The 12,866-nt window shown below is 38.8% G+C and overlaps 1 protein-coding gene and 1 long non-coding RNA gene across 4 annotated transcripts in view; one reads left to right on the forward strand and one right to left on the reverse strand.

Moving 5' to 3' along the window:
• LOC140730750 (uncharacterized) overlaps nucleotides 1-12,866 on the forward strand; it is a 42,321-nt gene that overhangs the window by 24,611 nt on the left and 4,844 nt on the right. The gene's annotated exons all lie outside the window — the stretch shown is intronic.
• Nucleotides 1-12,866, reverse strand: part of LOC140730741 (protein disulfide-isomerase TMX3-like) — a 119,642-nt gene that overhangs the window by 16,755 nt on the left and 90,021 nt on the right. For both annotated transcript variants that reach the window (XM_073051589.1, XM_073051580.1), the window contains exons 10-12: nucleotides 8,790-8,888; nucleotides 6,808-6,865; nucleotides 1,063-1,116 (exon numbers count right to left, since the gene is read on the reverse strand). In XM_073051589.1, coding sequence (XP_072907690.1) covers nucleotides 1,063-1,116; nucleotides 6,808-6,865; nucleotides 8,790-8,888 — 211 coding nt within the window. The remainder of the gene's footprint in view (nucleotides 1-1,062; nucleotides 1,117-6,807; nucleotides 6,866-8,789; nucleotides 8,889-12,866) is intronic.

Below are 12,866 nucleotides of genomic sequence, written 5' to 3' on the forward strand. Positions count from 1 at the left end.
CCATTTCCAAGAATATATACTATTCTCCTTTGAAAGTCAGTAATAGATTTTTCATGTCATTCATTCCAGAATACCTGTCACCATATAAAAAGCTTTTGGTTTTTCTGTGCCATTTATTTTAAAATTGCGATCACTGGCTACAAGTTATTTGGAATACAATAATTTTCTCCTCATGAACTTGCATCAAAATTCTTTATAAATCTGAATTCTCCATTTAGTACTTTGCATTCCAAAGAATAACCCTATTTTCTCCCCTCTAAGCATATAACTGAAGTCCTTTCAGGATAACTTGCAAGGTTAAGTCAGTAATAAGGACAGCAAATGCAACTTTAGCATTTACTTCAAGAGTACTAGAATATAAAAGCCAGGATGTAATGCTGAGGTTTTATAAGGCATTGGTCAAACTTACTTAAGAAAGTATGTACTGGCATTGGAGAGGGTCCAGAGGAGATTCAGGAGAATGATCCGAGGAATGAAAGGGTTAATATAAGAGGAGATTTTGATGGCTCTGGACCTGTACTTATTGGAGTTTAGGTGATCTCACTGAAACCTATTGAATATTGAAAGGCCAAAATAACGTGAATAAGGAGAAGGAGCTTCCTATGATGGGGGAATCTAAAATCAGAGGGCATAGCCTCAATATACAAGACTTCATTTCAGAACAGAGATGAGGAGGAATTTCTTCTGCCAGAGGGTGTTGAAACTGTTGCCACAGATGGCTGTGGAGGTCAAGTCATTAGATCTATTTAAAGTGGAGGTTGGTAGGATCTTGTTCAGTAAGGGTGTAAATAGTTACGGGGAGAAGGCAGGAGAATGGAATTGAAGGGGAGAATGAATCAGCCATGATGGAATATCAGAGCATACTCGATGGGCCAAATGGTTTAATTCTGCTCCAATGACTTATTGTCTTACATTGCTTATGTCACCACTCATTCTGCTTCCCAAAATACATCAGTTTATATTTGCTATATTAAATTTCACCCGGCATTTGATTCAGTATTTCCACTCTCAAGCTTGGTGTCCTTTTCAGTTTTCTACATATGCAAGCGTTTAGCAACCAACCTGTGAAACTGCTCCCTGTAACCAGTAGCAACATCATGGGTAATGTCCTTTAGGCTGGAAAACAAGAAAACAATGAAAATGAGTTGCCTATTTCACAGTAACGGCTGGTGTACTGCAGTTTGTTCTGCATTGCATATCACAGGTAAAATGACTTGAACAGTTAAGTTCTAGTTCAAGTAAACTTATTATCAGAGTACATGCACGTCACCACATACAATCCTGAGATTCTTCTGCGGGCATACTTAGCAACAGTTAACAGTAACTGTAAACAGGACCACAAACTGCAAATGCAGATAAAAATAAATAATGAGCATGAAATAACACGGTGGTGCAAGTGCTGAGGCATTTATGCCTTCTACCTGGCAGAAGCGAGAAAAGAGCATGACCTGGGTGGTAAGGATCTTTGATGATGGATGTTGCTCTTCTATGTATATATGTAGGTATGCTCAATGGTTGGGAGTGTTTTACCTGTGACGTACTGGCCAGAATCCACTAGCTTTTGTAGGATTTTCTGCTCAAAGGCATTGCAATGCAGCCAATCAGCACACGCAGCTATAGAAATTTGCCAAGGTTTTTGGTGATGTGCCATATCTCTGCAGACTCCTGCGAAAGTAGAGGCACTGCTGTGCTTTCTTCTCAGGTCCCCTGACATCATGACACCCAGGTGTTTAAAATTACTGACTCTCTCCACCTCTGATCCTTCGATGAGTACTGGTTAATGGACCCCTGGTTTCCCTCTACTGAAGTCTACAATCAGTCCCTTGGTCCTATTGACATTGAGTGAGAGATTGCTGTTATTACACCACTCAGCCAAATTTTCCATCTCCTTTTTGTAAGCTGATTCATCACTACCTTTGATACAACCCACAACAGTGGTGTCATTAGCAAACTTTCATACGGTGTTGGAGTTAGCCTTCACAGTCATAGGTGTAAAGCGAGTAGAGTAGAGGGCCAAGCACACATCTCTATGATGCTCCTGTGCTGATGGAGACTGTGGAGGAGATGTTTTTGCCCATCTGAACTGACTAGGGTGTACAAGAAAGGAAATCCAGGATCCAATTGGACAAGGAGGTATTGAGACCCAGGTCTTGGAGTTTACTGATTAGTAACCTAGAACAGTTAACTGGAATATGCAGAATTTTATATAAATTATCAAACTAGAAGGGGCTTCTTTGAGGAATAACTGGATTAATTACATGTACAATACTCGAGCCAAGTTTGATGTTCTTGCAAGGGGTTATTCCCTTAATGGACTGTACGTGACTTTGTTTAACATGGAGAGGCTGATGCCACTACATAGTCCTTGACAGTTCAAGGTCAGGGTCCAGTGGCATAGAATGCAAGTTGACTGGAGACCATTCCCTGCTGCAGCCTTCCTCTACCTTCACTGCCGTTGTGATGTGCCATCATCTTCCAAGGTTAAATACTTGGTCGGACTGTTCTTTGTCTGGAAGCTCCTCCTTGACCTTACCACTATGGGTGACCCTACCAGGAGATAAGCTCCATATAGCATTGCTCTCAGGAACTCACAATCTTCTCCACCAGGACAAGGTGATGTTTCTCCGAGAAGATATGTTCTATATATGAACAGGTAAGAAGGCAGCAGATGCACAAGATAGGAAATGGTATGTGTCAGCAACATATATATATGGAAGAGCAGTAAGATATATGGGGAGTTCATTTATGGATTAGCTTTATTTGTCACATGTAACATTGAAACATTGAAAGAGATAGTGAAATGCATAGTTTTGCATCAACAACCAACACGGTCCAAGGATCGTGCTCGGTGAAGCTGGCCAGTGTTGTCATGGGCCCACAGCTCACTAACCCAAACTGTATGCCTTTGGACTGTGGGAGGAAAATGCAGCACCTGGAGAAAGCCGACGCAGTCACGGGGAAAATGTATAAACTCCTTAGAGACCAAGGTGGAATTGAACCCTGAACAGTGATCACTGGCGCTGTAAAGCTTTTGTGTACTACACTACCATGCCATTTCTCCCCACCCCCAATTAATAGCATCTCTGTGTTATTTAGGATATGAGGATACTACTGAGATAGAAAGATGTGGGCTAACATTTTAAATCTGAGTCTGCGAATGACTAGATATCAATGCTGGTCACTGCATACAGAAGGAAAGTACAGTATACAGGGAAGATTTGGATGAGCTTAAGCTTAGAGAGAGTGAATAGTTGGAGGCTGACTAGAAGAACATTAAAACAATAGATATGAAGGTGACAAGCTCACATTGTTGAATTTTACTGTGGCGGCAATGTCTGTGTGAATCTTTAGCATATCATATCAAAGGATCACTCCTGGGACCAACACTTAAGTGCCATCACAAAGGTGGCATGGCAGCACCTCTACTTTCTTGCATAGATTCGGTATGTCAGTTAAAACTTTGACAAACTTCTGTAGATGCACAGTGGAGATACCCCATCACCGGCTGGCATGAAAACACCAATGCCCAGTCTACAAAAAATGGTGGATACAGCTCAGCCCACCACAGGCAAAGCTCTCCCCATCACTGACCACATTTACATGGAGTGCTGCCATAAGAAAGCAGCATCCATCATCAAGGACCCCCATCATCCGGGCCACGCTCTCGTCTCTACTACCATGGGGGGGGGCAGAGGTCCGACACACCAGGTACAGGAAGCTATTGCCCCACAACCATCAGACTCCTGAATCGGCACAGATAACTTTACCCACCTCAACTCTGAACTGATTAGACAACCCACAGACTCTTCCAATTATTTTACAACTCATGCTCTCAGTATTATTTATTTACTATTTTTTATTCTTTGCATGGTTTGTATTTTTTTGCACACTGGTTGTTTGGCAGTCTTAGTTTATGTATAGTACTTAATAAATTATTTTGTATTTCTTTATCTTCCTGTAAATTCCTGCAAGAAAATGAATCTCAACCTAGTATATGATGACAAATACATAGATAATAAATTTACTTTGACTTTGAAATTACTAAGCTCTAAACAGTGTAGGTCAGTCCATGAGCATGCAAGGGAGTCTGATGGAGTCAGTAGTAAGGGTACAGAGTACACTGAACAGGAATTTAAATGAGGAAAGAATCACAAAATGAGTCAAAGGACAACATTCCTGTGTGTGTAGAGAATTACCATGAGTGTGCAGACTGTTCTCTGACAGCAGCAGAGGTGTGATTCATGGAAAGTGATAGCTCTTTTAGAGAACTTGGGACCACCCCCTCCATTCTTGCCCCTCCCCAGCATAAGCACAGCCTTGTTCAGATCCTGCAGAAGTCACTCTGTGGAAAAGAATGATGCTGGACATTACTTTGGCATCTGGAACAGGGCTCAAAGACCTGGCACCTTCATCAACTTTGGTATATAATGTAACAAAGGGAAGCATTTATTAATTTAATACTATACTTTTCACAACAAGCTTCTTATATAATGATGGACGGTCAATAACCTTAAATTCCTGGGTGTCACTATCTTAAGAGAATAAGAGGTCCTGGACCCATCATATCAATATTATTGCGAAGAAAGTATCACAGTGCCTCTACTTCCTCAGGAGTCTACGGAGGTTCAGCATGTCATCGAAAACCTTGGCAAACTTTTATAAATGTAGTGGGAAGTGGGCTGACTAGCTGATTACAGCCTGATATGGGAATATTTTGAGTGGAAAATCCTACGAAAGGTAATGGATTCTGCACAGTACCTCATGGGTAAAACCCTTCCAACCATTGAGTTCATCTATATGAAATGCTGTAATAGAAAAGCAGCATATGTCATCAAAGATCCTCACCACCCAGGGCCATGGTCTTTTCTTACTGCTGCCATCAGGTAGAAGGTACAAGAGCTTCAGGACTTGCACGACCAGGTTCAAAAACAGTTACTACCCCTCAGCTATCAGACTCTTGAACAAAAGGGGATAGCTACACTCATTTAAGGCCTCTGCTATATTGTTATTTCATGCTGATTATTTACGGCTATTTTTATATGTATCTGCATTTGCGCATTTGTTTACAATTTACAGTTGCTGATGCTTGCTGTTTAGTTACTGTTCTATGCTCGCAGAAAGAACCTCAGGGTTGTATATGGTGACATGTATGTACTCTGATAATAAATTTTACTTTGAACGCTGTCCTTTGACTCATCTTGCGACTCTTTCCTCATTTAAATTTCTGTTCAGTGTACTCTGTACCCTTACTACTGACTCCATCAGTCTCCCTTGCCGAGGTCAAGGACTGACCAGTACTGGTTAGAGGTTAGCGATTTCAAAGTCAAAGTAAATTTACTATCTAAGTAAGTATACGTCGTCATACACAATCCTGAAATTCATTTTCTTACAGCAATTTACAGGAACATAAAAATTGCGATAGAATTTGTGAATAACTGTACATAAACAGCCAATGTGCCAAAACAATTAAGAGGAATAGACAGAGTGGACAGCCAGCGCCTCTTCCCCAGGGCACCACTGCTCAGTACAAGAGGACATGGCTTTAACGTAAGGGGAGAGAAGTTCAAGGGGGATATTAGAGGAAGGTTTTTCACTCAGAGTGGTTGGTGTGGGGAATGCACTGCCTGAGTCAGTGGTGGAGGCAGATACACCAGTGAAGTTTAAGAGACTACTAGACAGGTATATGGAGGAATTTATATGGGAGGCAGGGTTTGAGGGTTGGCACAACATTGTGGGCCGAAGGGCCTGTAATGTGCTGTACTATTCTATGTTCTAATGTTCCATTGCTAAGTTGCTGAGGCAGCCTAGTGTCCTTAAACCTGACTGATATAAACACAAGAGATTCTGAAGATGCTGGGAATCTAGAGGCAGAATGGGGAATGGAAAAATAGAGGGGGAATAACCGGAAATCAAAGAAATTCATGCTCATGCCATCATATTGGAGGCTACTCAGACGGAACATGAGGGGTTGCTCCTCCAGTCTAAGAGTGGCCTCATCGTGGACAGTAGAGGAGGTCATGGACCAATGTGTCGCAATGGAATTAAAATGGTTGGCCATCAGGAAATCCTGTTTGTTGTGGATGGAGCAAAGATGCTCAACAAAACCAACTCCTAGTGTACGTCGGGTCTCATTGATGCAGATGGGGCTGTACTGGGAACACCAAAGACCGTAGAAAGCATTCCAGTTGATACATCAAATGACTAATCCCCCCATACCCTCTTAACGCAGTAAGTTCTATCCCACTATTTCCATTAATATTCAGGGTCAAGTAATTTTATTCACCATATATTAGCATATGTTAAGAATTTGTTATGTATTGGTGCATCAAAAAACAATAATATTCAACAATAAAAAAGAATAAATAATTATATAAAAATACATTTAGGGATTAAAATACAGATATGGAATAAAATGTGCATAAATACAAGCATGTATTTACAATGTAAATAATGTAAATACATTATTAAAAGTAGTTTCAAGAGTTTACAGAGCAGTGTAGTGACTGAGGCAATAGATGGGGGGCGTTGGAAACGGAGTGGTTAACTAGTATGGTTGATCAGATTAACTGCCTGGGAGAAGAAACTTTTAAAATGGCATGAAGTGTTTTGTTTTTATTTAATTCACTCATTAATTGATGCTTAATTAATATTTAATGCTTACATTGATAAATTCTGATTTGATAAATAAAGACATTTTTACGCTCTAATTACTTTTAAACAAAGTACAGTATGTCTAGAAGCAGTTAGAATGTTAATTCCCAATTCTTTTAAAGTTTATAACCGTTGTGGAAGGTCAAAAAATCATACCTAGCATGTTCGTCAGATGAATTCTTGCCATCGATCACAGCAACCACCACAAGTTTTCCTGAAGAAATCATGCAGTCATTATTTCACAGGGTTCTCTTGAACCAAAACTATTTGCATCAAATGATTTAACTATCAAATCACCTCAATTCAATGCATTACACCCATAGCATGAGAAAAACTTTTTTTTAGACCTGTGTGGTCTCAGTCAACGTGTGGATTACTTTATGGCCAACACTGACTTTGTCATTGAATACAGTTTTTTGTTGCTGTCTACTGATCTTGTTCAATTCTTTGTGACACCCCAAATTTCTTTCAAATGACTGCCTTCTTTCTCATTTAATTTTCTAAAGTCATCACTATTTTTCTTGATTCTTTTATAATTACTGTTTAACCATAAATATTTCTCTGACTATTTTCTACTACTTGAGTCCATCAAAAAGGTCCTATGATTTATAAAACCCACTCAACTATAATTTAGGTCACTATAAGTCAATTTTAAACAGTTGTATTAATAAATTACCTCAACCAATGCTGGTCAATCCATTTCTATTTTTAAATATTGCTCAACTTTGCAGAAAGCAGTCATGGGATAGACAAAAAAAAAGCATTTTGCAGATTATTTCTTCCCCTCCCCAATCAGATTTCTGAATGGACTATGATCCAATTGATGAACACTACCTCACTGTTTTTAGCTCTATTTTTGTCCTACTTATTTAATTTAAATATATAATAACAACAAACAACAAATTTTCCAACATATGCCAGTGATAATAAAATTGATTTGAATTCCAAGATGTCCTATAAATTTGGATGTGACAGTAACTTTAACCAGGTATAAACACACATGAACAAGGTATTCACTGGATGTGTTACAATGCTCATAATACAAAGTCTTGATTTCATTCCATTTAAGAGTTAAACTGTCCCAAAATGGATATTTTCAAAATATCACACAACCTGTTCAAAGAAAATAATATTTCACCAATTCTTGTGTTTTGAGCTTTTAGCTTACTTCCCTTCTATTGCTAAGGCAACTTGACACTACTTATTTAAGAGATTAGGAGATGAACAAGAGAGGTAGTGAGATTTTGCTACCTCACAACAATTCATCATAGCTGTGTGATGTTTCCCTACAGAAAAGGACCTAAGAATTCAGGGTTGTTAAAGACCTTACTTCCCATTGCATACAGTCAGTGGCCACCTTTTCAGGTACACCTGTACACCTGCTTGTCAACGCAAATATCTAATCTGCAACTCAATGCATAACAGCATGCAGACATGGCCAGAGGTTCACTTGTTGTTCAGATCACACATCAGAATGGGAAGAAATGTTATATAAGTGGCTCTGACCGTGGAATGATTGTTGGTGCCAGATGGACTGGCTTGATTATCCAGAAACTGTTGATCTCCTGGGATTTTCACAAACAGTCTCTAGGGTTTACACAGAATGGTGCGAGAAACAAAAAAACATCCAGAGAGCAGCAGTTTGTGGGTGAAAATGCCTTGTTCAAGGGGTCAGAGAATAATTGGAAGAATGGATCAAACTGACAGGAAGGTGACAGTAACACAAATAACCAGGTGTCACAACAGTGGTGACCAGAAAAGCTTCTCTGAATGCATAGCATGTCAAACCTATAAGTGGGTGGGCTCCAGCAGCAGAAGACCATAACGTACACTCAGTGGCCACTGAGTGTATTTAGTTTCCTCAAAGCACTTGTCATTTTTAACCAAGGTGAACCACTTACATTAATGCTCTAATACTTCTCTCATTTGTTAACTTAGTCCAGCTGTCAGTTTCTATGCAACTTGTACCTCACACTCCAGGTATCAGAAAATTATAGTACGAGCTTAACAAATATAAACCTAGCAGCAAATCAAATATAAATATTGCAATTTTATCCAGAACCATTTCAAATTTAAAAAAATGTTTAAAATATTTTACTATTAAAAGTCCGATACAAAGAAATGAAATGAGAGCGTACCTGTATCTGCAAGTTCATACAAAGTGAAAGCATCAATGTAAAGATATCCCAAGAATCTTTCCTTATTCACCCATGAAGACAAGTCTCCATCTTCATATTCTGAGGGGAGAAAAGTTGAATTGAATGGTCAGTTTTGACAATGAACTCAAGTCATCACAATTACAACTTAAAACAAAAGCTGAGAATAAGTTAAACATTATTTCCTTAATCAAAGATATTGAGTCTGCATGAAATACTACCTACTCCCAATGCTTGGTGCCCTGTTTGGTGACGAGATGAGGGTAGAATATAAAGATTTAGGTGAGCAAGGGGGACGTAAGAAAATTGGAATGGAAAAGGCCTATTAGCCTTTCACATATGGCACACAATACTCTTTATCACAGATATTAATTTGGCAATTTTAATAGCTTTGTAAATTCTTTCTCAATATTTAGGAAGTCTGTGTCTTTTTCCATAACCAAACTCAAAGATTAATAGTAAAAATAGTAAAATATCTTATTTCTTTGAAAAAAAAGTTGTGCTCATCAGCAGAGTTGGCAAATATTCTCATTACTAAGTTAAAGAAAAAGAAAACTATGGTTCTGTTTGAACTCTATGCTGATCTCAGCTGGAATAGCTCTTCAGCCTCAGCTGTTTAGACACGAGAAGGAAAAATAATATCAGTGTTCCAAGTGTCCAAATGTTAGGAAATAGCTGGGATATTGAGTGCATTTGGTTCAGTTGCAATACTCCATTGTCAAATACACCTAGAAGACCAGAGGTGGTGAACTTTCTGGAGAGTGTGTGTCCAAACGGAGATAATTTTCTAAAAAAATTTCCCACTTGCCATGGTAATTTTGTGCAGAGAATATCATTGATGAATGAATTAGTAACAATAAATATATACTTTTAAAAGGGAAAACTGAGGTGTTATAGTCATAGAGTACTACAGCACACAAGCATACCCCAGTCTGTGCCAAACCATTAATCTACCTAGTTCCATCGACCTGCACCTGAACCATAGCCCTCCAAACCTCGGCCCATCCACAAACCTATACAAATTTCTCTTAAGTGTTGAGATTGTCCTCACATCTACCACTTGTGCTGGTAGCTCGTTCCACACTCTCACTACCCTCTGAGTTATCCCTCATGTTCCCTTTAAACATTTCATCTTTCAACCTTAAACCATGACCTCTAGCTGTAGTTTCACCCAACCTCAGTGAAAAAAGCCTTCTTGCATTTACATTAGCTCTACTGCTCATAATTTTGTTTTAGCTTTATCAAATCTCCCCTCAGTCTTCTTTGTCCAAGGGAATAAAGTCCCAACCTATTCAACCTTTCCCTAGAACTCAGGACCTTAAGCCAACTTCTTTATAACTCAGGTCCTCAAGATCACAACCTTATAAAATTTCTGTGCACTCTTTCAATCATACTTAATCTTTCTTGTAGGTAAGTGATGAATGAATTAGTAACAATAAATACGTACTGGATACAATACTCCAAATTTGCCCTCAGCAATGTCTTGCTCAATTTGAACATAACATCCCAACTCCTGTACTCAGTACATTGATTCCCGAAGGCCAATGTGCCAAAAACTTTCTTTACCACCCCATTTACCTGAGTTGCCACTTTCAAGGAATTATGGAACTGTATTCCCAGATCCCTCTGTTCTACCACACTCCTCAGTGCCCTACTGCTCACTGTGTCAGACCTACCCTGGTTGATCCTCCCAAAGTGCAACACCTTACACTTGTCTGCATTAAATCCCACATCTGCCATTTCAGCCCATTTTTCCAGCTGGATCAGGTCCCGCTGCAAGCTTTGATAGACCTCCTCTTTGCCCACTACACCCCAATCTTAGTGTCAACTGCAAATCTGCTGATTCCGTTTACCACATTATCATTCAGGTAATTGATAAAGATGACAACCACGGATCCAGCATACAAGTTCCAGGCCTACTGTCAGAGACGCAACCATCGACAACCACTCTCTGGCTTCTTCTGTGAAGCAATTGTCTAATCCAATTTACTCTCATCTTGAATACAAAGTGACTGAACCTTCTTAAGTGTCCTCTTGCACTTCTTATTCTCCTTGAGTCCCTCATTTGTTCCAGCCTTTCTATACCTGCTATGCACCTCATTTTTCAAAAACTGAGGCTCCATAAACCTGTTATTCTTGCCTTTTATTCTGACAGGAACATACAAACTCAGTACTCTCAAAATTTCACTCTTGAAGGACTCCCACGAACCAAGTACACATTTGCCAGAAGACAACCTGTCCCAATCCAAACATGGTAGATCCTTTCTGATACCATCAAAATTGGCCATTCTCCAATTCCGAATCTCAACTCAAGGACCAGACCCATCCTTTTCCATAATTACCTTGAAACTAATGGCATTATGATCTCTAGATGCAAAGTCTTTCCTTGCATAAACTTCTATCACCTGCCCTGTCTCATTCCCTAATAGGAGATCTGTATCACATTCTCTACTAGGGACTTCTATGTACCGATTAAGTAAACTTTTCTGAACACATTCTCACAAACTCTTTTACAATATGGGAGTCCCAGTCAATATGTGGAAAGTTAAAATCACTTATATCAGTCCTGTTGCTTATTTATGTGTATTCATTGTTTATTATGAATAAAAGTAAAACAGAGATTGAAATAAATGAAGCATTTTAGAAAACCTGCTCAAAATTATTAATGTTAAATTTAAAAAACCTTGAAAAACATCATTTCCAAATAGTATTGTTATACCTTATTTATAACAGAAGAAATGTAAATATGGAATTATAAACTCTGATAAAAGATCAAGGAAAGGAAAACACACTCACTCTCAGTCAGAAAATTGCTACTGCATAATGATGATAAATATTTTATATCCAGCTTGTATATGGTTGTTTGGAGAACTATATGTGTAGCATTAGTTTCATCAGGAAGTCTACTCCTATAATTAGACGATTAAGTTCACCATTGAAAACAATGCCTTTCATGAACATGTTAATGAAAATACTGTCAATATTGCCACTGCAAGATTTTTCAGTTAAAAGTTAAAAGCTTTCAGAGTTTCAGAACCTCGTTGTCTGGATTTTTAATAGTTTGATCTAGTAAATAACCTATCGTTTTCAACATTTTCTAGTTCAGCTCCTAAAAAACTTCGCCCAATCATAAATCTGATAGTGAAAGGGAAGTTCTTGAAATGTTGAGTGTGTGTCTTCAGCCTTCTGTGCCTTCCCTTAGACAGAAATAATGAGAAGAGAGCATGTCCTGGGTGATGTAGGTCCTTAATAATGAACGCCACCATTTTGAGGCATTGCCTTTTGCAGGCGCCCTCGATGGTGGGGAGGCACATGTCCATGATGAAGTTGGCTGAACTTATAACCTGCTGCAGCTTTTTTCAATCCTTTGCAGTGGCCCTTCCATACTAGTCAGTGATGTAACCAGTCAGAGTGCTCTCCATGGTATCCCTGTAGACATTTGCTAGAGTCTTTGGTGACATACCAAATCTTCTCAAACTCCTAATGAAATACAGCCACTGGTATGCCTTCTTCATGACTGCATCAATGTGTTGGGCCCAGGATAGATATTCAGATGCACTAACGGCGCTTGAAAAAAAACTTAAGGGTCACAGGAATGGACAAGATAAAGTTTTTGTCTTTGTAGGGGAGTCTAGAATAAGGGATGAAACTTTAAAATTACAACTAGGCAATCAACAAAAATTAAATACTTACACACACCAAGGGTGACAGAAGAATGGTACTTTTGTACAAACAAAGCAGTGGATAATGTCAATTAATATTTATATTAAATCAACAGGTTATTGCTATCCAAAGATATTGAGGGAATTACTGAATACAAGTTAGCGAGTAAAGTTAGACCAACAATGATCACTGAATGACACTCTCCTGTTTCTATTGTTCCAAAAATAAACCCAAACTTTATCAGTTTATCTAGGTCATGACTTATACAAAACAGGCCTACTAAGCTGTTCAATAACAAAAAGGCACCTCTTAATACTTGGTTTTGTAAATTTGAATTTGCACAGCTCATACTTTACATGTTCAAGTATACACAGACCAACAAAAATTTCTCTTTCA

The sequence above is a fragment of the Hemitrygon akajei genome, chromosome 1, assembly GCF_048418815.1.
Source record: "Hemitrygon akajei chromosome 1, sHemAka1.3, whole genome shotgun sequence".
Taxonomy (NCBI): Eukaryota; Metazoa; Chordata; class Chondrichthyes; order Myliobatiformes; family Dasyatidae; genus Hemitrygon; species Hemitrygon akajei.